General features: G+C 41.6%; 1 protein-coding gene across 1 annotated transcript in view; it reads right to left on the reverse strand.

Moving 5' to 3' along the window:
- CDH8 (cadherin 8) overlaps positions 1 to 24,987 on the reverse strand; it is a 305,905-nt gene that overhangs the window by 125,826 nt on the left and 155,092 nt on the right. The window contains exons 4-6 of the mRNA XM_081107592.1: positions 8,827 to 8,994; positions 4,531 to 4,718; positions 564 to 817 (exon numbers count right to left, since the gene is read on the reverse strand). Of these exons, the coding sequence (XP_080963718.1) occupies positions 564 to 817; positions 4,531 to 4,718; positions 8,827 to 8,994 (610 nt within the window). The remainder of the gene's footprint in view (positions 1 to 563; positions 818 to 4,530; positions 4,719 to 8,826; positions 8,995 to 24,987) is intronic.

A 24,987-nucleotide genomic window follows, 5' to 3' on the forward strand; every position in this document is an offset into this window, starting at 1 on the left:
TTTATCTAAAAGTCTCCAATCCAGATATGCTGACCGACCAGAAATGCTCAGGTAATTTCAAAGCCAAACACCAAATACAGACATAAAATAGGGGTTTCTTCATATGTTGAGATAGTGGTCTCATGCCTCTAAATTCTCATATATAATTTACTGTAACTGTCAAAGGAGAAAGAAGAAAACCCAGCAATGCTCGGACAAAAAAAAAGGAAGTGTATAAACAAGCAAAATCAAAATAATATAAAAGATCCACCCAAATACACCACAAAACAGATGCAATTTTGCGTTCTCACTGAGCTCTCTGAATGCGGGAAGAGTTGTGTTCACCCTGATATCCCTGGCTTTGGGCTTTGTATGTAGCTCTGGGTTAATGTGTGTGTGTGTGTGCATGTGTACACATGTATGCATGCACCCACGTTCACATGCATACGCAAACACAATATGCATTGACCAAAATTCTTTGGTCATGTGAGGTTAGTCCCTAAGGCAACCACATAGGATGCATACGTAATTGCATTTTATACTGACGTGCTTGTCAACTGATATAGCCAGTAAGAGACATATACCTTATAGGACTGGAGGTGATATCAGGGTCACGTGCGGTCACTTGCCCAATCACGGAGTTCAGAGCTGCATTTTCATGAACTTCGAGGAGATAAGTGGGTGAAGAGAAGACAGGAGGCTCATCAGCATCCTCAACGACAATTTTGACCGTGGCCGTGTCTTTAAAGGGCCCCCTGCCGCTGAAACGTGGGTCGACGTGGACATTGGCCGCCTCCACCTTCAGCGTATAGGATTTCTTGGTCTCAAAGTCCAGAGGCTGTTAAGAAATGACAAAGATGAATGTTGCTCACTAATGACCACAGCAGCAAGAACAAATGAGTGTAATGCTGATGGATGAGCGTTATGTGCATGGAAGCCCATTTGTGAGCCTTAATGGGATCCCTCTCCATTCCCCCAGATCCAACCTGTAAATCCTACAGGCATTTATGGATATCTGTGTATTATACAAGCTCGGTGACTCTAACCTCCTATTGTTGTGTTTTTGTTTTGCTCATTTCGCTTGGAAATTCACAAAATATTCGCAGTCATGAATTGTGCCATCAAAATTTCACTTCAGAGTCATAATAAAATTTTACTAGTGATAACATGACCTGCATACCAATCAGCCAGTTAATTGAGCCTCTGCTGGGAGGAGATAAGGCAGCATCAAACACCATCTCGATCTGGGAAGAATATTTTAGCATTTCTGCAACAGTGTGTGAAATGTGAAGAACGAGAAATAATCATTGTTTAGGGCAAGGAGACATTATAAAGCATAATTTAGCACTAATCTCCACAAAGAGTGTTTTCTTATTTCACTTGCAAAGCATTGCTGCTCGGCTGATCATGTGGCTAAAAATGAGGTTTATCATTTATTTTTTATTTTTTAAATATATTTTTATGGATTTCAGAGAGGAAGGGAGAGGGAGAGAGAGATAGAAACATCAATGATGAGAGAGAATCATTAATCAGCTGCCTTCTGCATGCCCCGCAACAGGGATCAAGCCAGCAATCCAGGCATGTGCCTGACCAGGAATCGAACCATGACCTCCTGGTTCATAGGTCAACGCTCAACCACTGAGCCATGCAGGACTGCAAGGTTTATTTCCTTTTTTTTTTTTGAGGGGGGGGAGGGTATTCTTAGAAGTTCTCTATGATGAGTTCTGTGCTATGAAGCAGGTGAGCATGTAAAGAAATACATATGCAGACACATATGTACTTGCGTTTATATTTAGAAGAAGGAAAGATGAGAGCGGTAGCTATAGCTCTCTAGGTCTCACCAACCACTAAAAGCAAATTGAAATGACCTCATTGCACCATTACTGACAATATTTTTGACATATTAATAACTCATTCCTTAAAAGCCCCAGAGACTGTGGTTAATGACCTAGGTAAATATAGCTGGGTGAAAGAACATAATCCCCTTTAATAACCAGAGGGCATCTGTTTCGCAACCCGACGGTCCAATTCCCGGCAACACAGAATACTTCAGACTTCAAGAAAGTACATCTGTCAAGGTTCAAAGATACACTTTAGGTTTCTTTGCAATTTCCACTAAGAAACAGAACTTTACATCTGCAATGCAGATTTTAAAAAGAAGAGAAGAAGCTGGAACCCAGACCAGCATTCACGAACTCTTTCAGAACTCCTGTATAAGTTTATCTATCATTTCAAATTTTTGTATTGATTTTTACAGTTGAATTCAGCTTTCATGGGACTTGACTTTTTCTGAAATATTTTCTAGGGAACAAGGCAGATGCTCACTTCCCTGTCTATTCTGAAATGACTGGGTGCGTGTACCTGTGAGTAGATGATTCAACATCAGCGTTTTGCCAACCATCCCTACTGTAACACATATGCAATTTCAAGTTCCTCAGAAACACTGGTAAGTGTGACAGATTATGTTCCATTTCATTCTCAGCTCAACATAGTGACAATGTCCCCCACAATCCTGGTGTCCTTAGGATTGTATCAGACAAAAAAGAGGTCCCATGAATCGTGGAAATATGACCCCCTGCACAATGCTCTCTAGAGTAAAATACATGTGTTTTCTTGGTGTTAAAATGTGTAGTATATGCTTCTAAGTTTATGAATAATTGTGAAGAAAAATACAGCCAATGGCTAATTGCTTCAGCTTATAAAAGCACCTTATGGCAACAACGGAGAGCAGTTAGTAATAACAATAAAAATGACATTAGGAATCATTAGCCAAGGAAAATGTGGCTTTGGGTTATTCAATAATTGACTCAAGCATAATTATACTGTACTCCATTTTTAAATACTTTGCAATGCTTAATCCTGTGCTCAAGCCATGTATAAAGGTAGGGTTGCTCAACAGAGAGTTGAAATAAATGCACCATTTTTCTCAAAATTGATCTTAAAATGTATTTTGTATACAAAGGTGAGTCCAGAACATGCCAGGTTCCCACTGCCACTGTCTCTTCAACGGGGGATTTTAAGAGCATGATCAGTGGATGGCAGATCCCTGTGCAACATAACATAGAATTACAGAGTACATTTGGAGCTATTTCAGTATAATACTGATCAGGACAGAGGGGAAAACGATGGGCTCCCAATGGTGTGGTTCACCATCTATCTTCTTATTCATGAACAAACAAAACTTTTTAAAAACTAGCGACCTGGTGCACGAAATTAATGCACAGGAAGGGGGTGTCCCCTCAGCCTGGCCTGTGCCTTCTTGCCATCTGGAACCCCTCTGGGATGTCCGACTGCCGGTTTAAGCCCAATCCACAAACCGACATCCTTCTCGCAATTCCCTGGCTCCTAACCAATGGCCTGCCTACCTGCCTGCCTGATCGCCTCTAATCCCTCTGCCTGCCTGACTGCCCCTAACCTCTTGCCTGCCTGCCAATTCACCCCTAACCTCTTGCCTGCCTGCCTCATTGCCCCTAACCACTCTGCCTGCCTGCCTCATCTCCCCTAACTGCTTGCCCTTTCTGCCTAATTGCCCCTAATCACTCTGCCTCTCTGGCTGATTGCCCCTAACTGCTCACCTGGCTGCCTAATCACCCCTAACCGCCTCTGCCTCTGCCCCCGCCACTACGGATTCATCTGGAAGGATGTCAGGAATGACATCTGGAAGGTTGTTCGGCTGTCTGGTCTAATTAGCATAATACACTTTTATTATTATAGATTAATTTGGATTACTTTATGACAGAGATATAAAGGACAACATTCATCTAAATACCCATGATGAGCATGGCTGGTGTGGCTTAGTGGTTGAGCATTGACCTATGCACCAAGAGGTCATGGTTTGATCCCTGGTCAGGGCACATGCCCGGGTTGTGGGCTCGAACCACCATCCAGGGATGTGCAGGAGGCAGCCAATCAATGATTCTCTCTCATTGTTGATGTTTCTATCTCCCTCCCTTTCCCTTCCTCTCTGAAAACAATAAAAATGTATTAAAAAGAAAGACTTCAGTGTGATTTGTGGAGACATACCAGGAAGTAGGAGGGCAGACATGGGGAGAATTAATATAGAGAAAGATTAAAAGCCATTGAACTTGCCACCTCTGTGGGCAAGTGAGGCCTCTTCCCACTGGAAATCCTCTTCCAAACCATAGATAATAGGCCTCCAAATAATTTCTTCAGAGAATAGGAGCTGTCCCCCTATCTGCATCCCTCATTGCTTGAGGGTTGCCTTTCAAGTGTTGGGTTGCCTTTCAAGTGTTTAGTTCCCTACAAATGCCTGCAGTTTTGGAAAAGGCAGTGTGATGTAGATGGGAGAGGTAAGGTGAGATTGGTGGCTAGCATCACCATGGTAACTCTTTCCCAGAGCTTTAGCTGATATGCAAAGTGAGGCCAAGAGGTATGAGGTGTAAAATTAGCTCCACTTTTTCTGCAGCTAAAGCAGAGACACCTCTATCAGCTCTAAGACTTCACCAGGAAGTCCACCCAACTCCCGCAAACCCCAAAAACTCAAGTTTCCAAGAGGTATTTTGAATGTGAACAACATCTTCCTTAGCTTACCTTTCTTAGTCTTATGATGCCATCCTGGGCCTGGGCATCAGAGGTGATTTCAAAGAGCGCTGTTCCATCCCCATCAATGATGTCATACGATGACTGCGCATTTTCACCAATATCCTGATCATTGGCCTTTACCCTGCCTATGGCAGTGCCAAGAACCACATCTTCAGGTACTGAGAAGTGATACAGACCTTAGAAAAGAGGAGAAACACTGAGCATCATGCAAATTCCATTCATTCATTCATTCAGCAAGCATGTATTGGGCGCCTCCTTTGTTCCGGGCACTCCTGTAAATGCTACCACTACAATGTGGAAAAGATTTTAAAAAATTCATTTTTGTTGTGGAATGCACAATATTTTAAATGAGTCAGAGACACAGTTCCCAGAAGTAGTGAGCTCTTTTTGAGACTCTTCTCAGAGATGGAATTGATCCTATCACATGTGTACCAAGTGTGCAGTTGGAGCAGAGTTATAGCAGGATATTAGTGAATCTGTGTGAATGTTCTTTCCAATGGACTGTACAATCACATTGGCTGCCCGTGGGGCTCTTCGTTGTTGCCCAACATAAAACAGGAAGCTAATTTCAGCACAGGAAGATGCAATGTGCAACACAGAGAAAGTCACTTTTGAAGCGGTCTCTGTATTTACAGACTCGGAGACCATTTTTGATAAAACCCAATTACTAAACTTCTGCTGTGCCCTGCAGCAAGCTGTTCTGACACATGAAACACTCCTCTTGCTACCAAAGTCCTTCCTCGTGGCTCTGAACACCAGCAATCCGACTTTCCAGACTCTCTAGGCAAAAGGCAATTACAGTGCGTGTTCCTTCTCCGGTGGGGGCCGTAAAACATGGCTAATTAGCGGCACCTTAATTCCAGTCGCTTTAGCTGTTGCCTTCGTGTTAACTCCTTCTCTTTGGCGGAGGGGAAGCTTTTGGAAACGTAACCCCTGGCTATTACCACTTCAGTGCATGTGTGCCCTACATTTCATGGCCGACTCCTGCGTTTATTTGCCTGAGGGTTTTCTCTGCCTTTCAGAATTCACTTTGGCCCCTGCCTGTCAGACCAGAACTGGAGAGAATGAATGCCCCACGGAAGCAGCCCTCAAACACTCACAAGAGTTCCTAGCCCAGCTTCCTCCCTTCTCTGGTAGGATAACACTTCTCCTTTTTTTTCCCTTTTGCTTGTTTATTTAATTTACAGTGTTCCAGAGTTTCCCCAGTGGGATCAGCTCCAGTCACCCACAGTGGTAGCTGGCTTGATAATGTGCATCTTGGCTCCCTGTCTTTCTCACACACATCCTCACTTCCCTCCTGGCATTTCTTGGCATCATCTCCAAGATAAACTACTTCTAATCCAATTCTTGTCTCAGTGCCTGTTTCTGGGGGAATCCAAACCCAGACAACCAGGAAGGTTTAGTCCCACTGCAACAAAAACCAGGGGAGAATAAACACTCAATGAATTCTAAACCCAAAAGGAAAAATTACATCTGGAGAACATTACCTAATTGTGGTTTGAACGCGATCACTGGGTCCCTGGGATAAACTCGGGCTCATTTTACCCACTGTAACAGGATTAGTTCAGATGAGATGACGGGTAAGGTTTTCTTGTAGCACGAACACACTTTTATTTAATGATGACAGGAAGATGTCCCTTAGAAGCATGAAATGATGGGACCGGGGAGCAGAATGTTGTCCTAATAGCTTTGCCATAAGGCATGCACTAAAAATCATCATGTTGAGCATAAGTTTCCCGATTCTCTCATAATTGGTGCAATGATTCCATTTCCTTCAGACTTCTTATTCCAGGTAAGGTTTGAGATGCGCCATACAGGAATAGTTATTAAGTAAATAAGGCAGCAAGGGACCTCAACCTCGCTGACTGTTCTGAGGCAGAGAGCCTTGGGAAACCAAGCAAATGGAACAATTCTTCAGCCATCTCTAGTCTATGCACTCCCATCATCTCCAGCAGTGTGATCATGTTTAATGGTTATTACCTCTAAAAAAGTTATTAACACTTCTGAAACTCATCTGCCACCGCTGAAGTGAAACAATCCTTTTTGCAAGAAAGAAGAGTTGCATCTTAGAGCATTAACTCTAATGGCGACTGAAACATTATGCTAAGTGAAATAAGCCAGTCAGAGAAGGATAAATACCACATGATCTCACTCATTTGTGGAATATAATGAACAACATAAACTGATGAACAAGGACTGATCCAGAGACGGAGAGGCATTGATTGGACTGTCGGGCCTTGGAGGGAAGGTAGGGGAGGGTGGGGGTAAGGGGGAGAGATCAACCAAAGGACTTATATCCAAGCATATAGGCCAAACCAATGGACATGGACAACAGGGGGGTGAGGGCATGAGCGGGGGTATGGGGGGTAACATGGAGATAAGGACACATATGTAATATCTCAATCAATAAAAAATATATTAAAAAGAAGAAAGAAAATGAAAGAGGAGGTTGGGGGAAGGATGGGAGAAATGGTGTTTCTCCATTCCAATAACGTTGTGAGAGGGGGTTGCCCTGTTGTCTGATTTATGAATGGCCAGATGTGCTATTTCTCAGTGAAAATGCATCTTCAATGTTCTTTTGACCTTGGGATTTCTGAAGATACATTCTCAAAGGTGCCTCAACTGTGTCGTTTTCAATCCCACCTCTGTCTCTCTCCCCGTCTTTCTCTCTGTCCTCTCTTTCTTCAAAAACTGGTTCTCCTATGGTATTTCCTATCCCAGCAACATATACCAGTATGCATCGAATAGTCTTTCGTGTCAGAAATATGATAATTCACCTCCTCAACTAAATTCACCTCCTCTTAGATTTTTGTTATCATAACTTCTCAAATATCTATGGCAACTCTGCACTCTTCTCCACTTCCACTGACACCACCCTGGCTGGCCAAGGCTACCATCACTTTTGACATGCATGACTACAACCACCTGTTAACTGGCTGCGTTGTGGGGAAGACAGTGGGCAAAGGCCAGCTTTCCTTGTCTCTCCCTGAAATCAAATCCTATTACTCAAGCCACCACTTGAAATCTTTTCTCTGATTTTTTTAAACTTAATTTTTTTAAACATATATTTTTATTGATTTCAGAGAGGAAGGGAAAGGGAGAGAGAGAGAGAAACATTGATAGAGAGAATCAATGATTAGCTCCCTCTTGCACACCACCTACTGGAAATCAAGGCCACAACCTGGGCATGTGCCTTGACCAGGAATCGAACCATGACCGACTGGTTCAAGGGTCACTGCTCAACCACTGGGCCACACTGGCCGGGCTCAACTTTAAATCTTTTAATGCTTTTTAGTGATGTTAGGATAAAAGTCATGGTATTTAGAATGGACTCCAAATCCAATACGTCTAACTCTTGCCTAACCTTACTCTCCAGCTTCTGTGCTTCCCCTGCTGTGAAATTCTATCCATTCCTATCCAGGGCCCTACACCCTTCTTCTACAGGGTGTTTGGACAGCCTTTTCCTCTAGGTGCAATGCCCATCCCCCAATCTCTTGTTTTTACCTTGTCTCAGCCAGTTCCTAATCATCATTCATACCTCAACTCAAGAGTCTCCATGTCAGAAAGACCTTCCCCAATCATATTTCTAGGTCAGGTTACTTTGACAAATACTCAAAATAAAATGGGTTCAACGAGAGTACAAGAATGTTGGCAAATGATGATGGTCTCCCTGATTCATTAAAGGTGGTTGCCTAGAAGGCCATGGAGAGGTTTCTGAGGCCGACCATGTCCTTAGCAGGGAAGAGTTGAGTCAGTGATCACTGATGTTCCCGCAGCTAAGGAAAAGTATATATTTTGCAGCAAATGTATATGCCTTTTCCACCTCCAATGCTAAAGATTTGGTTTATTTTATACGACAAGTAGGACTATTGATAGAACAATATCTGAGGTGCATTTAATCACTCTATCAAAATTTCTTAATGGAAGGAACCCTGGAATAGAGAAATACGCTCACATCTTGCAGTTTCAGCTCCACTACTTAACTACATACTTAATATTTGGAAATTATTTCAATTGATTTAAACTTTGTAAAATGAGGGTGCATTTAATATCAAATGACAAGAGGGTTGCTTGCTTTGTGCATATATGTGAATTGCCCTACCTTGTATATAATCCACAGTAAATGATGGCAATGGGCTCTTTGGATATTTATAATATACATTTGAATTTTATAATATAATTATAATATACATTAATTATAAGTATAAATAATGAAACATATAACATAAATTCGAATGCCAGCATCACTCTTAGATTCTCATCCAGTGCAGGAAACTCACTTACTCTGGGCAAATTTTGGAGGATTGTCATTAACATCAGTAAGAGTCACTGTCAGTGTCGTGGTCCCGGACAGGCCCCCGGAGTGGCCACCCATGTCTTTGGCTTGGATGACGACCAGGTACTCCTCCTTGGCTTCTCTGTCCATGTTGGGAAGGGCAGTTTTTATAATTGCTGATGGAGAGAGAAATGGGAGAATGACTTTCAGGCAGACAGCTCATTCAAAAATAAATGTGTGAAACTCTCTCTCTCTCTCTCTCTCTCTCTCTCTCTCTCTCTCTCTCACACACACACACACACACACACACACACACACATGCACGCACACCCCACACACATACATAAACACATACAAGTCCCCGCTCACACAATTTTCAGTTTTCTTTTGACATTTCACTGGTGTGTGTTTGTGATGCCAACACTAAGGAAGATTAGAATCATAGACAGCAGTAGATAACTTGCAAAAATCCATTTTATCACGTCTTTTTAAAAACTTGCAAAAATATACATTCCAAAGTAAACCGAATGGCATACTCTTGCCTCCCAAATTAAAGTATAAATCACAACACAGCCTCATCTACCCAGGGAAACCCTGGAAGTAAAAGAATCCTACAATTTATCACAGGCTCCAAGTCCCCTACAGGAGGAGTAAATACACAAATAGCTTGAAGGCTCTAAGGTCAAAGATAAATTATTCTGATGCTCACAAATACATTTGAGAAGAAAAAAGTAAATGCATTTTTGGAATCAACTCAGATGAATTAGATACCAATCAGAATTCATATAGGCGAGTGTCTAAATCCCAAGGTACTATGTGTTCAACTACATTTATACTTTAGGTCCTGAACTTATTTTGAAAATCTGTATTTAGTCCTCTCTCTACCCTTATAATTCTTTTCATAGACAAGCATTGCTAACATATGTGTATAATTCTAAAGCCATTACTTGAAAATGCATACAAATGTGCATATGTATATAAACATTTAACCACAAATATGATAATGATCTAGGCATTTATTCACACAATGGATGTCTTTGAGATATCTTCTTTTAAATATATTTTTATTGATTTCAGAGAGGAAGGAAGAAGGAGAGTGAGACAGAACATCAATGATGAGAGAGAATCATTGATCAGCTGCCTCCTGCATGTCTCACAATGGGGATCAAGCCAGCAATCCAGGCATATGCCTGACCAGGAATTGAACCATGACCTTCTGGTTCATAGGTCAATGCTCAACCACTGAGCCACTCTGGCCAGACTGAGATATTTTCTTGTTAGCACATAGAGGTCCAACTTATTACTTCTTATAGGTGCATCCTTGTTCATTTATGAGTAACTATGAGTAACTTAGTCCCATATTTATGGATATTGCAGTTATTTCCATTTCAGAGAATAGTCATCTATCTTATAAGAATATTATTTTTTTTTCTGTGCCCTGAATTTTTACTTAAGTCTATATCATAGGATGCCCCTCTCCATCTTGCTAAAACCCCATAAGAAAAATGATCATGACTAGCCTAGTATATTCCTATTGATTGGATGTGTGTTGTACCTCTGGCCCAAATGAAAGAAAACTTCAGATTAAAGATAATTCCCCCTTACTTCTAACCCAGGGATATCATAGATGTTCAGTTCAAACTGAGGATGAGCCACACTCTGACAATCCTGAAGTTGTAATTCTGTTTTGTTTTGTTTGTTGCTGTTGTTTTTTTAAACTCCTATAGTCTAATTAAATCATCTGTCTATAAAAGGTTTGTGAGAAGTTCAAGTCCCTGCATCATTTGAGTAGCTGGTGGGGCTCAAGAGTATCCTGGGAAATCTAATCCACCCAGGCAGTGGGCAGGCTCGGGGAAGAGCTGAGTTCTTACGTACTTTATTTGACCTTGACATAACTTTCATATCAAAACCTCCCATCTGGGGAGCACTCACTTGGATATCTATGCTTATTTGAAAACACTGATGGTAACATAATAATATCTTTCATTACAATTGTTTGTCTCAGGATTTGATCATATCATACTATAACTCAATACATCACAATTGCAAGGTTATAAACCAAAACAGGAAGAAAAGGAAAAAAAGAAATATAGCCATTACTCAGACTTAGATCACTATCCCTTGATTGTCTCTCTTAACCTGGCCATTTCAATAGTTCCTTTGTTGAACTCTCCTCAATGACTCCATTCCTGCCAGAATCTTCTAAGATATGGTTAGAATACCTGTCTGTACCTAAGTGTGAAATGTGGTTCCAGCATGCCATTGTTACACAGACATCTACAGGTAAAATGTATGTCAATGAATAGCCTATGGCTGCCCCAAGGATTGCTCCTTATCTGTGAAACTGAGAATAATACCTATTCACTTAGATTAGTTGCTCAACATGACCCCGCTGGGAAGCTGCACATCTGGGAGCCTTCACACCTCCTCTTTTCTTCTGCAACATCTGGAGGAGTTTTCCTGGTTTCTAAGGCAAGCAGGAGCCTATCCAAGGTTATGTCAGGGCATGGGGCACATATAATTGGCTTTAATACAAACAATAATAAACAGCGCTTGCTCTGTCTAAGCCCCCCCCCCCCCCCACCCCTTGGCTCTAGTCTCAACCTCACAAGTAGCAGTAACTCATTAGAAAACCCAAGACTGAATTTCTGGAACATTTTTCTGCTACTTGGTGGCTATAAAGGCAGGAGAGGAAAAACACACAAGTGCCCTTTGCTCTCCTATTTGTTCTCCATTGGGTTGGGACGTGTTCACTTTTTTTGAAATTCCTATTCAAAAGGCAAATCAATCCACTTGCATAAATATTGCAAGATATTGATAAGCTCCTAAAATAGAAATTTTAAAACTGCCTGAAAACGTCCTTCTGCTTCTCCCTAAATCATTTGCTTTGGTTCCCATATTACCCCAAGCCCTAGGAGTCTCAGGCTGTGTCTTCTGTGGGTGAGAGAACTTCCATGTGTATACATACATACACATACATACATATATATGTTGTTTGGTATTACATACCAGCCAACACAGAGCAGAAGATACTCTGTGTGATCAGGCTGTTTTTCCTCTCAGATTTGAGAAATAAAAAAATTTGACCCATGAATACCCCACCCCAAATTTGCTAAAATGTTCAATTAAGAAGCATTTTTATCCATTTTCAACTTTGATTTTTAAAAGGTAGACAGGAACTCCCTCTATACTCTTTTCACCAGTATAAACAAATTTAAAACACCTTGCGATGGTGCTAATTTTATATTTTTTAATTTATTGGTTTGAGAGAGAGCCACACATTGGTTTGTTGTTCCACATATTTATACATTCATCGGTTGATTCTTTTATCTACCATGGCCAGGGACTGAATCGGCAACCTTGGCATAGCAAAACAATGCTCTAACAACTGAGCTACCCTGTCCAGGGCATGATGGTGCTAATTTTAAATAGCTTCCCTTTGCCCAAAATATGAATTGTGTCTCCTTTTGTCACCGTCATGCTCAACCTCACATGCCTATGTCTCCCACATGCTTATGGTCACACGTTCTCAATGCTCAGAAATGTGTTCATAAACTTAAACGTGATGTTGAAACTCCCATGACACCAACTCGACAACAGATTCAGGTGTTCAATTTATGGCACTCAGCGTGACAGCATTCTTTCTGCTGGGACAGTTTGTAAAACTCCTTGATGTAGATATTTGCTAAATAACCTCACAAAAAATAAAATCAACTTATTTTTTTCCAATGGAAATTTCAGGATTACAATTTGGAGTTGATCCGATGAAAAATATCACCCCTGGTATCTCTGGCTTTTGTAACTTTCCAACACAGGGTTTAGGCTTAGACGCTCTTCACTAGTCCCCCTTGATAAGTCACAGAACATCCTGGGGACCCACCTTTTCCTTGAAAACAGAGGCACTAATGTGTTGAGAAGGAAAAACAAACAAACGCAATTGGTGTTCAGGAGGATGAGCAGGTCCCGCTGGATTCTCGATAACATTAAACGCAGATTCAATTCAGAAAAGAAATGTAAACAAATACATTTTAGAAGTTTTTCCCTGGAACTTCATTTTGAAAATCTAATCAGAAAAATCAATTAATGAAAACAGTCCATCCTCCATGAATTCAATTCAATGCAGGTATTGAAACTGGCACAGGGGAGCAGGAAAGGGAAGGTCTGGGGATCGAGATGAACCCTGGTAGGAGGATTAAAACAGGGAAGGGGGACCATCTTGCTCTGAAACTGGCATTCACTACCCTACAGTGAACAGTCAATCTGTCTGTGACTATACCTATGAATTAGATTGATGGGTGATGTCTGATGATAGATAGATGATAGATAGATAGATAGATAGATAGATAGATAGATAGATAGATAGATAGATAGATAGATAGATGGATAGATAGATATGATAGATAGATGGTAGATAGATACATACATAGATACAGATGGTAGATGATAGATAGATAGATAGATAGATATGATAGATGGTAGATAGATACATACATAGATATAGTTGGTAGATGATAGATAGACAGATATAGATATGATAGATACATACATAGATACAGATGATAGATGATAGATAGATGATAGATAGATAGATAGATAGATAGATAGATAGATATAGATAGATAGACGATAGGTCGCTGATAGAAGATCTGCATTTGGAGAAAATAATTTCCTCATATATTTCTGGTGCTTCATTCTCCTGTATTTAAAAGGCATGGCCTTATCTTATATTTGTTCAATCAAATGGAGATTTCTCTGGTGCGGCACTTGAAGAATTTAAATCCTAGACCGGCCTAAGTTCTCTGTGCTAAGCAGCTGCTCCTCATGCCTCATCATTCAGAGAGTACTTCTGATTAGAATCCCGTCTCAGACACCTCAAAAATTTAAAACGTGTGTGTGTGTGTGTGTGTGTGTGTTCTCTTCCCATTGTCTTCGGCGTTATCATTTGGGAAGCATTCTGTATCTGCCAGGAAGACTGCTTTTTATAATTTCTGTGCTATCAGGAGATTGAGAGGCTGCCCGAGAACAGCAAGGAGATGCTGATTAACTCCTTTGTCATCGTGAAGGCTGATTACTGTAATTCAGCCCTTGTGGGCCCCCCAGATTGTGCCGCTCAAAGACTGCAGTTGATATGAAATGCTGCGCTCGACTCCTCTCTTGAATGCAACTTGTTGAGCCCGTTATCCTGGTCATGAAACCACTAGCTTTGTCATTCACCGAAACTCTTGCTATTTCAATGTGCGATTGTTATCCTACTATCTGTAAAACTTACTTCGCAATACGTCTTTTTTTTGGGGGGGGGGGGGTCACAGACCGCACCCATACTTTCTGCAACAGTGGGATCTGGGCCACAGCAGCCAGTGATGAGGGTGAGGGATATATACCCAGAGCTGTCTCAACACATGCTCACATTACCATGGAAGAATAGCCTCAGTATAATCCCTTCAATCACGCCCAACCTGCACGAATATGTCACAAAGGAGAAAGCGACGCATGAGAAAGCTGCTCGCCTCCACAGGGCACAAAATCTCCTGCGTCTCCCTTTCTTCGTGACTAGAACTAGGAATTAGCGAGATGTGTGATGATTGATGACAGACAGCTAGATGGACCGAAAAACAGACAGACAGACAGGAAGATACATAGATACAGATGGGTGACAAAAGAGTCTCTATTCAGAGAAACTAGATTTCTTATCTATTTCTGGTTCTTTTGTAAAACAGAACAATATAATCGGAAGCTAATTCATTAAATGCATCAGTAATCAAAGGGTTATTTATATATTTTGACTTTATACTTTTTTTAAAAAAATATATTTTTATTGATTTTTTACAGAGAGGAAGGGAGAGAGATAGAGAGTTAGAAACATCGATGAGAGAGAAACATCGATCAGCTGCCTCCTGCACATCTCCTACTGGGGATGTGCCCGCAACCCAGGTACATGCCCTTGACCAGAATCGAAACTGGGACCCCTCAGTCCGCAGGCCGACGCTCTATCCACTGAGCCAAACCGGTTTTGGCTTGACTTTATACTTTTAAAATCAGAAGTTATTCCAAGAAAATTTAAAATGTTCCTTTCTCGCTTCTTTTTAGAGTGTGTTCACTTTTTGTATGATATTTCGTAAAGACAACCAATTTAAATATGTAACAAGGTTAATATTAACTTAGTGGTTAAGATTATATAGATTAAAAGTATACACTATTAAGGAGATGTTTACTTTTATGTTTATAATTATGTTAAAAATGTCTGTAGCAACATAAAATGCTCATAACAATTTCTAAATTTTATTTAAAAAGAATATTTGCCATAATTATTTTGTATTATAATGTGCTTATAAAAATTTGGCAAAGAATATACATAAAGATAACATGAAGTGTTTTTGTAAAGGAATAGAAGGCCCTCTCCTTCCCATAATAAATTTCCCTGGACTCTCTAATGCGGCGGTTCTCAACCTGTGGGTCGAGACCCCTTTGGCGGTCGAACGACCCTTTCCCAGGGGTCGCCTACGACCATCCTGCATATCAGATATTTACATTCCGATTCAGAACAGTAGCAACATTACAGTTATGAAGTAGCAATGAAAATAATTTTATGGTTGGGTCACAACATGAGGAACTGTATTTAAAGGGCCAGAAGGTTGAGAACCACTGCTCTAATGGGAGTCATAGGACCGTACCTGCTAGAAAAAGGGCTCTGGGGTTAGATAGATGAGAACTTACTTTGGTAGGTGTGTTACCCGCCATGTGATCTTAGGCAGACCATTGAAACTCACCGAAGCTCAAAAATCTCTTGTGTAAAATGCTATTAATTGCTAAACCAGAGTTTCAGTTTGGTATTATTACATGTGAGATAAAAAGCCAAATGTATTACTTTATACACATATAGATATTATTACATATAGATATAGGTACATACACAGAGATATATAAATATATACATATTTTTGTATTTATATTTCCAAATATATTCATACATCAGACATATATTCATACCTAACTTTGTATTTACATTTTATAAAGATATACCTATTGATACATATTTATGTAAATACAATTTAGGTATCCATTCCATGTAATAATAATCACAATACACTTATTTTAATAAAAATTAGTAACAAAGTTTATGTTCTGTGATGCTACAAACATGAACATCCTCACCAACTTCAGAATAGTATGCCTCCACAGTGATTTCCAGGCAACAACAAAGATCTGCATCCAAATATCTACATAATTTGTGCCCAGCTGATCTTTTACCAGAACATTCTACACAACACATGGCTTTTAAAAAATGGAGATCTAATGGACTTATAGCATTGTCTTAGCTTCAGGTGTACACCAAATGTTCTGATGTTTGCATGTGCACGCAATGCTCACCACAATATGTACCTTTCTTCAGACGTTCCTCATACTGTGGTGCCTGCACAAGTTTGTGGAGAGTCAGCCCAGACCACTCTGGGCCTTCACTCGGCCTCTTAGAACGCCATTCATGTTCTGAGGTCCCGCTCTGATGTTGCAGAGACAACGAAGCCTTCCCAGGCTGAACTAATGACTCTCTTCCATTCCACCTTCATGCACCTTTGCTAGGACCTGACTCACGGCATTTAGCTTTAAGTCTTTTCTCCATTTCACCACGTCCTCTATGATTTCAACCTGTCCTGAGAGCAAAGTACTGTGGGCAGGAACCATATCTTATTCATCTTGCGATGCCCAGAACCAAACCTAATCTCTGGCACATAATGGGTACTCAACCAATGTAGGTGAGAATAAAAGAATACCAAGGAGATGAATGAAGGTAGGAGGGATGAAGGAGGGAAAAGAAAGGCAGAAAAAAATGGTAATAGAGTTTTTCCTAGCTGCTTTGGGGACTCAGTATTAGAGTATGCAAACACTGGAAAAATGTCAGTAATTGTCATGTCTACGGGGTCCAAAGAACTAGATACAAATATAATATAACAGAGCCACCAAGTGGGGAGGAGGGGATCAAGATTTGAACCTAAGTCTTGCAACCTTCAAGGCTCAAAAAATGCCCAGGGCTATTCCGGACCATCTCATGAGTCCCATCTTAAGGTCATACCAGTTTGCCAGAGGAAGGTCACAAGGTCATGACACTTCAGTGAATGCCAGTGAGGTGAGTATGTTTTGCATATTAAAGAACCCAGGGGTTCTCTTTGTTTCTCTAGATATTTTACCCATTTCATAATTGACATTTGAGTTGTTTACTAAGTGCCTCGGTGTACGTTCATGGGTTAGTGTTCTAATATTTCAGATAATCTCAGGATTACTAAAAAAAAAAGGGGGAAGGGTAATGCTGATGAACTATGTATCCTAGTAACATTTCATCAATTTAATTAATTGAAGGTGAATTCATGAAAAACAATTGCTTTCATCTCCAGGGGTGGGCAAACTTTTTGACTCAAGGGCCACAATGGGTTCTTAAACTGGACCGGAGGGCCCGAACAAAAGCATGGATGGAGTGTTTGTGTGAACTAATATAAATTCAAAGTAAACATCATTACATAAAAGGGTACGATCTTTTTTTTTTTTTTTTTTTAGTTTTATTCATTTCAAACGGGCCAGATCTGGCCCGCGGGCCATAGTTTGCCCACGGCTGATCTACACGCTTTACCAATAATGCCTTAGTCTTACTTGTCATTTTTCAAGTGCCATTTTTATTTATTTCTCTTGGCATATATACAGATATGACATTCACATTCTCCTAAAATTATTTAGAGGTAAAATTAGCTGAAACTGTATTATTAGATGACTAGTAGGGGTTTGGAATATGCTCCAACAATCAGAAAGGTCTCATGCCATGTCACCTAGACTGTACCGCACAAGATTCCAAATCTGGGTCTCTAGAATTTTAGTTATAAATAAATTAGTGAAATTATCCACTCCCTTTTGGCCAAAAAACTCCCCAATAAACTAACCAACCAACCAAACAAAAACCCCTCCATATCGTGCTAAGATATTTTTCCAACAATCTCCTATGTTATCACAATATCTTAACATGAGTCTGACAGACATGACTTCTTTCTTTGACTTATAGAATCTTGACTTACAGAGTTCATATATATGTAACTCTATAGGACCCTCCCCATTTATGTTTGAAAACTGGTGCTAGAGAACAGTAGGCTTGCAAGCTGTAAATTAGACCATGAGGATCCATCCAGTATCTCATTGTATACAAATTACTTATTTGCATGTGAATTTCCTGTCTCAGGAGGCAGTATACTCTTTGACTAAATAACTGTAACCTCTTTCTCCCCCTCCTGTATGGTTCCCATGCATGTCCAGATCCATATCTGCAGGGAATGACGCAGGAAATAGTTGTAAGTGAATTGGCAATGATGCCGTGTGTCTATAGCTTTACACTCTGGGCGTAGTGACTTGTGTGTGGAGTGTCTCCTCTGCAGCTCCTGGATTCCCCTATTAAGCAATTCTGCACAGGCCACCCCTTTCCAGCATCAACACATGACTAGCCAATAACTGGTGCGACCCAAACTGCCAATTTCGTGTTCCATTGAAATCCTTGCAATTATTCCTATTCACAATTGATGACGCCTCAATCAAGTGGAATTATTTCTGTGAAGAATATGATGGCTCTATTCTTTCCTTAAGCTGCAATTCCAATAACTAATTATACATACAAGCAATATGGGTGGTTTAAAGAAGCAAAGTGAAAGTCGCTAAAGACTGGATGCTTTCTCCACGGCAGGGTCGTGGAGAAGCTAAAAGCAGGGGCTTGGCAGTGCCCACTGAGAAACGGAGCTGGAATGGAGACCTCAGTCTAAATAAAGTCAAGCAAGTCTTTTCAGCTCTTAGCACCTTCGTCTCCTCATTTGGACAACAGAGATTTTTAACAACTACCTCCGACCTCACATTATAACAGCATGCAGCGTTGCTCACAGAGCATAACAGAGGTTCAAATATGAAGTGAATTGATATTATCTCCGAATGCTAGGTGGTGCTGATTCCTCTTCTGCCCCATTGGAACTCTGGCCCCACACCTCAGTCAGACACAGCATTTTCATGTGGATCGAAGCCCACGAAGTTTGAGGAGCCTGGGTGTTTTTTAAAAATATATTTTTATTGATTTCAGAGAGGGAGGGAGAGAGAGATAGAAACATCAAAGATGAGAGAGAATCATTGATGGGCTGCCTCCTGCATGCCCCATACTGGGGATCAAGCCCATAACCCGGGCATGTGCCCTGACCGGGAATTGAACCGTGACCTCCAGGTTCATAGGTTGAGGCTCAACCACTGAGCCATTCAGGCAGAGCAGGAGCCTGGGGTTTGATATCACACATTGGGTTTGATTGGCCCTTCCATTTCCAAGTGCTACCATTAACATGGGCCATTTTTTTAAATGTCTCTGGGCATCTGTTTTCTTTATTGCCGGGAGCCGGTCCATCCTTGCTGTTTCAAGGGACCTGGCATATATGGCATACTGTTCTTAATATGTTTGCTCACCTTTTTGGCACTATGTGTTTTAACCAAGGTCACCTCTCTGAGAAAGGATGTTTCCTCAGGTAGGGATTTTCCCCTGAAGTTAGGGAGGGAATAAAACCCCTTAATTAAGTGCCAGGTGGGTAATTAATCACTTTAACTATGAACAATCATGTTTAAGCTACATAATCTTTATTCCCTGGAATGGAGATAAGAAACACCCTAACCTTTGGAATAGAGATTGAGAGGACTGGAATCAACTGGTATAAATACAGATGTAACAAGACAGAACTTAGAAGACAGAACCAAGACATACAGAACCTAGACACAGAACCTACACAGAACCTAGAGACAGAAGAACTTCGCTGGAGAGAACATGGCAAAAGATCCTGGATAGAAACTGGCCACAGAACCTAGAGACAGAACCTAGCGAGAGAACCTGGCTGAAGAACCCGGCTACAGAACCTGGAGAACCTGGCTGGAGAACCTAGCAAGAGAACATGGACACAGAACCTGGCTGGAGATCCTAACCAGAACTTCACTGGAGATCCTGAACAGAACTTGGCTGGAGATCCTGGCTAGAGATCCTGGCTAGGCTGCTGATCAACTGAAGGCTGTCTCCGTGTCATTCCTTCTTCGCCGACTCCATCCACACCTTTGGGGACCCCTGGACCTGCTGGGGTTGGACCCCAGCATATGGTGCCCGAACAGGGACCCCTTATGTAAGCCCCCCCCCCCCCCCAGCACTCGGGATGGATAGGACTCCACCATAGGAAGAGGGTGGATAGTCTTCGCCGACTCCGTCCACACCTTTGGGAACCCCTGGAACAGGATTCCCCTAGGTAAGCCCCCCCCCCATTGAGAACCCCACACTCAGGACGGATAGGACTCCACCAGGGTACTGCAGACCCCCCTATAGAGGATAAGTAGGGTAAGAAGGTGGATAGTACAGAACTTAGATTGAGAAGATGTGCCATACTGAGTCCAAAGAAAGAAGATTCTGTATTGATCTTTAGATTAAGAAGATGTGCCATACTGAGTCTAAAGAAATAAGACTCTGTATTGATCTTTTAACACATATGCTTGCTAGCAGAGGAATTAAGGTTACTCCCAGTCAGACAGAACGTTTTATACAAGAAATATGTCCATGCTTTTCTGAGGAAGGAAAGGTAAATGTAAAGGCATGGGAGGAGGTAGGCCCAAGGAGCCTTATCTTTAACCCCACTGCAGCCTTTCCACACCGGGAAAGTGCAGGATTGGCAAGCTCTCCCTGGGGTGATAGATCAGGACTCAGGTAATAGCGGAAAGAACCAATCCTACTCTTAAAATGGATACAAGAGAGCATTTGGGGTTTAAAATGCCTGCTTTTAAAAAATAAAAAAGGGGGAATTTGCCGGGAGCCGGTTCATCCTTGCTGTTTCAAGGGACCTGGCATATATGGCATACTGTTCTTAATATGTTTGCTCACCTCTTTGGCACTATGTGTTTTAACCAAGGTCCCCTCTCTGAGAAAGGTTGTTTCCTCAGGTAGGGATTTTCCCCTAAAGTTAGGGAGGGAATAAAACCCCTTAACTAAGTGCCAGGCCGGTAATTAATCACTTTAACTACGAACAATCATGCTTAAGCTACATAATCTTTACTCCCTGGAATGGAGATAAGAAATGCCCTAACCTTTGGAATAGAGATTGATAGGATTGAATCAACTGGTATAAATACAGATGTAACAAGACAGCAAGAGACAGAGAGAGAGACAGAAATTGGCACAGAACCTACACAGAACGTTCTCTAGAGACAGAAGAACTTCGCTGGAGTGAACATGGCAAAAGATCCTGGACAGAAACTGGCCACAGAACCTAGAGACAGAACCTAGCGAGAGAACATGGCAAAAGATCCTGGATGGAACCTGGCTACAGAACTTGGCTGGTGAAACTAGACAGAACCTGGCTGAAGAACCTAGAGACAGAACCTGGCTACAGAACCTGGATAGAACATGGCAAGAGAACCTGACTAGAACCTGGTGACTGAACCTGGATGGAGAACATGGACAGAACCTGGCTGGAGAACCTAGCGAGGGAACATGGCTACAGAACCTGGCTGGAGAACCTGGAGAACCTGGCTGGAGAACCTAGCAAGATGGTTCTTACCTCATAATTTTTCTTGCTTTTTTTTTGTTGTTGTTCTTAAGATGATTAAGACAGATAATGCATATTATTATGTTATCATTTAACATGTGTTAAATATAGCTAGATAGATAGATAGATAGATAGATAGATAGATAGATAGATGTTATTAGCTGATCACTATTACTATGACTACAACTGCCACTGATACCATGTTATTGCTGGGTGATTGTGAAGACCAATTATGGTAAAAAATAATAATATTCCATATCTTATAGAACCTCCTTTAGGCCAGGTCCTATACAGGGACAAAGTCTATATGCATATAGGGTGCTTAGGGTAGTGGTTGGCATGGAGTAGGTATTCACCTATGTAGCTATTACAATTATTATCACTATTACCTCATCTTTCCACATCACAACCATCCAGTTAAGTAGCAATTACAGTTCCTGCTAAACATTGAAGGCATATGAACATCTGTGATCTTAGTTAATTGATTTATATTCTGTGAACTTCAACATGGTTGAGATAGAAACAGACCTAATGATCTTAGCACTTTCTGTTTCATCAACTTGTCTCTCCTACAACTTGGAGGTTCGAGCTGATCACGGATCGCTAACTTCAGAGGACTCTGCCTGGTAGGTTTGCATGTCAGCCGCAAATGATAGTCATTGCCCTTCCTCTTTGAGTAATCTCTAACCCAGAGATGCAACACCAACTCAGGGACCCGTCACTCAGCAAATTCCCACCAAACCACTAACCCTGATTCCAAATATCTACAAAATGCAGAGAGTAAGTGAGACTCTAGCCAAGAGACTGCCTCTGCTGATAAAATGTTCCCAATTAACTCACTCTTCAACCTCAAATTCTTAGAGAAATTTCTGGCTAATAAGTCATGCCTTTGCCCCATGGGTCATTGAGCATTGCAACAAATGATCACTGTATCACTTCTGCGTGTGGCGGGGTAGGCTCCCCACTCATAAAAGCATAGCCCAAGGCTCAAAGATGAGGGACAACAATGTGCTTCCCATTGCTTTAACCCAGGTCAGAAGGGCACATCTACTTCAATGAAGCACTTAAACATCCTGATGCATCTACAATAATTCAAGGGGCACAGAGCTCCCAACTACCCTTGGATAACCTCCTCGCCGTCCCTTGTATGCCTTTCCACCTGATGCCCTCCTCCACCTCTTCGTTTCAAGGTCTGCTTTTGAAATCCCCCTACATTCTGCTTTGGGGCCGCAGGCTGGCTGTCTTCCCAGCAGAGTGACTTGTCGCCTTTCCTTCACGTTCTTTCTCGAAAGAGAATTCTCCTCCTCCATTCCCCACGCCACCTCTCAATGCTGCTGAGCGAGCCCTCAGTCTCACCAGTGTCTGTGTGAGATGTACCATCAACTACCTTCCACTGGCACAGTACTCACCCCTCCTTCTCACTCTTCCTTATTATCATGGGTTTCAGGGTTTTTCCTCCTTTTTATTTAACCACCCCCCAAATTACTTGGACCCATGTAGTCCATGCTCCCCTTTGTGGACCAAAGTGCCCTGAGCTCTATTTTACACAGACTAAGAAGTCGTGTCACAAAATAACTGGCGAGGAATAAATCTGCCATTCCACCAATGTGTGCTGAGGACCTACTGTACATCAAACCCTGTGGCAGGTACTAAGGATACAGGGGAGGAGACGGGCAAGGAGGTTCACTTCACATCCTTACATTCCAAGAATTTATGACCTACAGGAAGCAGAGCAAGTAGGCTCACACCTCATCGGATTTCTGGGCCCCAGCTTTTTCATTTGTAAAGCTGGGAGAGTGATGTTTACCTTGCAGGGAAGAGAGAGAGAGAGAGAGAGAGAGAGAGAGAGAGAGAGAGAGAGAGAGAGAATCACCAGCAAGAGCTGTTATTATAAGTGGTTCTCAGATACACTGGTCAATGTTACTAACTATGACTATTAACACAGGTCATTGTGAATACTGAAACCCAGATATGATTATGCCCCATAACAGACAGGCGAGCACAGGGGACTGCATGTCTATGTCCCCCCAGGACAGAGATAATCAGACTTGTATAAACAAGAGGCCTGCTGACCTTCCTAGGAGGCAAGCCGGAGGCAAACGACTGGGAAGGCAAAGTGAGATAGATGTTTAGTTAACAGAGAGTTAACCTACAGAGGGTGAGGAAGAGCGGATTTGTACGGATCTATTGTTCCCTCGGTGACAGTTGTCACAATACATCAGAGCTCCGTTTCTTCAACTGCATCAAGTGGCTGATGATTCTTATTCTCTATATTAAAATTAAAAACTGTAACAAATAAGTACAGCTTCCTTCTCCTGCTCTGTATTTTTAAAAATGATGACTCCCCCTTCTCTTTCTCTTTCTTGATACTTTTTTTAAAAAAAAATATGTTTCTATTGATGTCAGAGAGGAAGGGAGAGGGAGAGAGATAGAAACATCCATGATGAGAGAGAATCATTGATCAGCTGCCTCCTGCACATCCCACACTGGCGATCGCCCTGACCGGGAATTGAACCGTGACCTCCAGGTTCATAGGTCGATGCTCAACCCAGTGCCATACCAGCTGGGCTCTTTGCACATTCTTAATAAGTCCTCACACGCCATTTACTCTGTAGTATTCTTTTTAATGTCTTTGTTCCAACAAATCTAAGTGAAGATACACATTTTGGGGATGTGTGTTTGGTGTGTGAGAGCAAGAATGAATTTATGTTGAAGCTCTACCACCTCTCTATGTCTGCTTCCTCCAATTTGATTCAGTGGACACTCACTAATTACCTCTTGTTCGCTACGGATTACACGTGGTGGTGGGGACTGTGTGAGATTCCCTGCGGCTGAGACACCCACAGGAGCGGAAAGACTGCTTCCTTCAAACTCTCCGCGGCTCGTGGTAATTACAGAACCTGAGGTTTACATGTGTGTCTGCTTTTGACCTTTTCACAATAATAATGCACGCCGTTGATTCTGACAACTTGCAGTCCCTACTCACACACGTCATTTTAGGCGGTGAAATGCTGAATAACATTCCATCTCTACCAGGAACTTCTGTGAGTGCACATGAGTGCAACATAGTTAAGAGAAATTATGCAAATCAGGGGAAACATTATGGACTAGGACAAAGGAATAGATTTAGCTTCAAGTCTGACAATTGGGTTTTGGGTAAAAAGTCACCCACCTTTTCTCATCATGACTTACCTGTATTAAATGGAGAACACTAAACCTGTTTATCTAAGATGAGCAAAGTGTTAAATCAGGGAAATGTGTGTGAGGTTGCCTAGAAAACACATTTTTCCTATGCTTCAAATTATAGCATAATAAGTGAATGATTCAAGGTCACAGTACTGGGAAATCTGTTGAAATTCAGAATTTTTTGACTCCCAGTCCAGCATTTCTCTGGGTAAGCACATACGTCAGCAATAGTTTCTATTTTTTTATCCAACCTTGTAAAGAACATACATTTGCTGAGAACCTATAGAGCAAATCAAAATATACTATGTCAGTGTTGCTGGTTTGGCTCAGTGGATAGAGCATTGGTCTGAAGGGTCCCGGGTTCAATTACTACTGGTCAGGGCACATGCTCGATTTGTGGGCTCGATC

The sequence above is a fragment of the Myotis nattereri genome (assembly GCF_964212035.1).
Source record: "Myotis nattereri genome assembly, chromosome: 15".
NCBI lineage: Eukaryota > Metazoa > Chordata > Mammalia > Chiroptera > Vespertilionidae > Myotis > Myotis nattereri.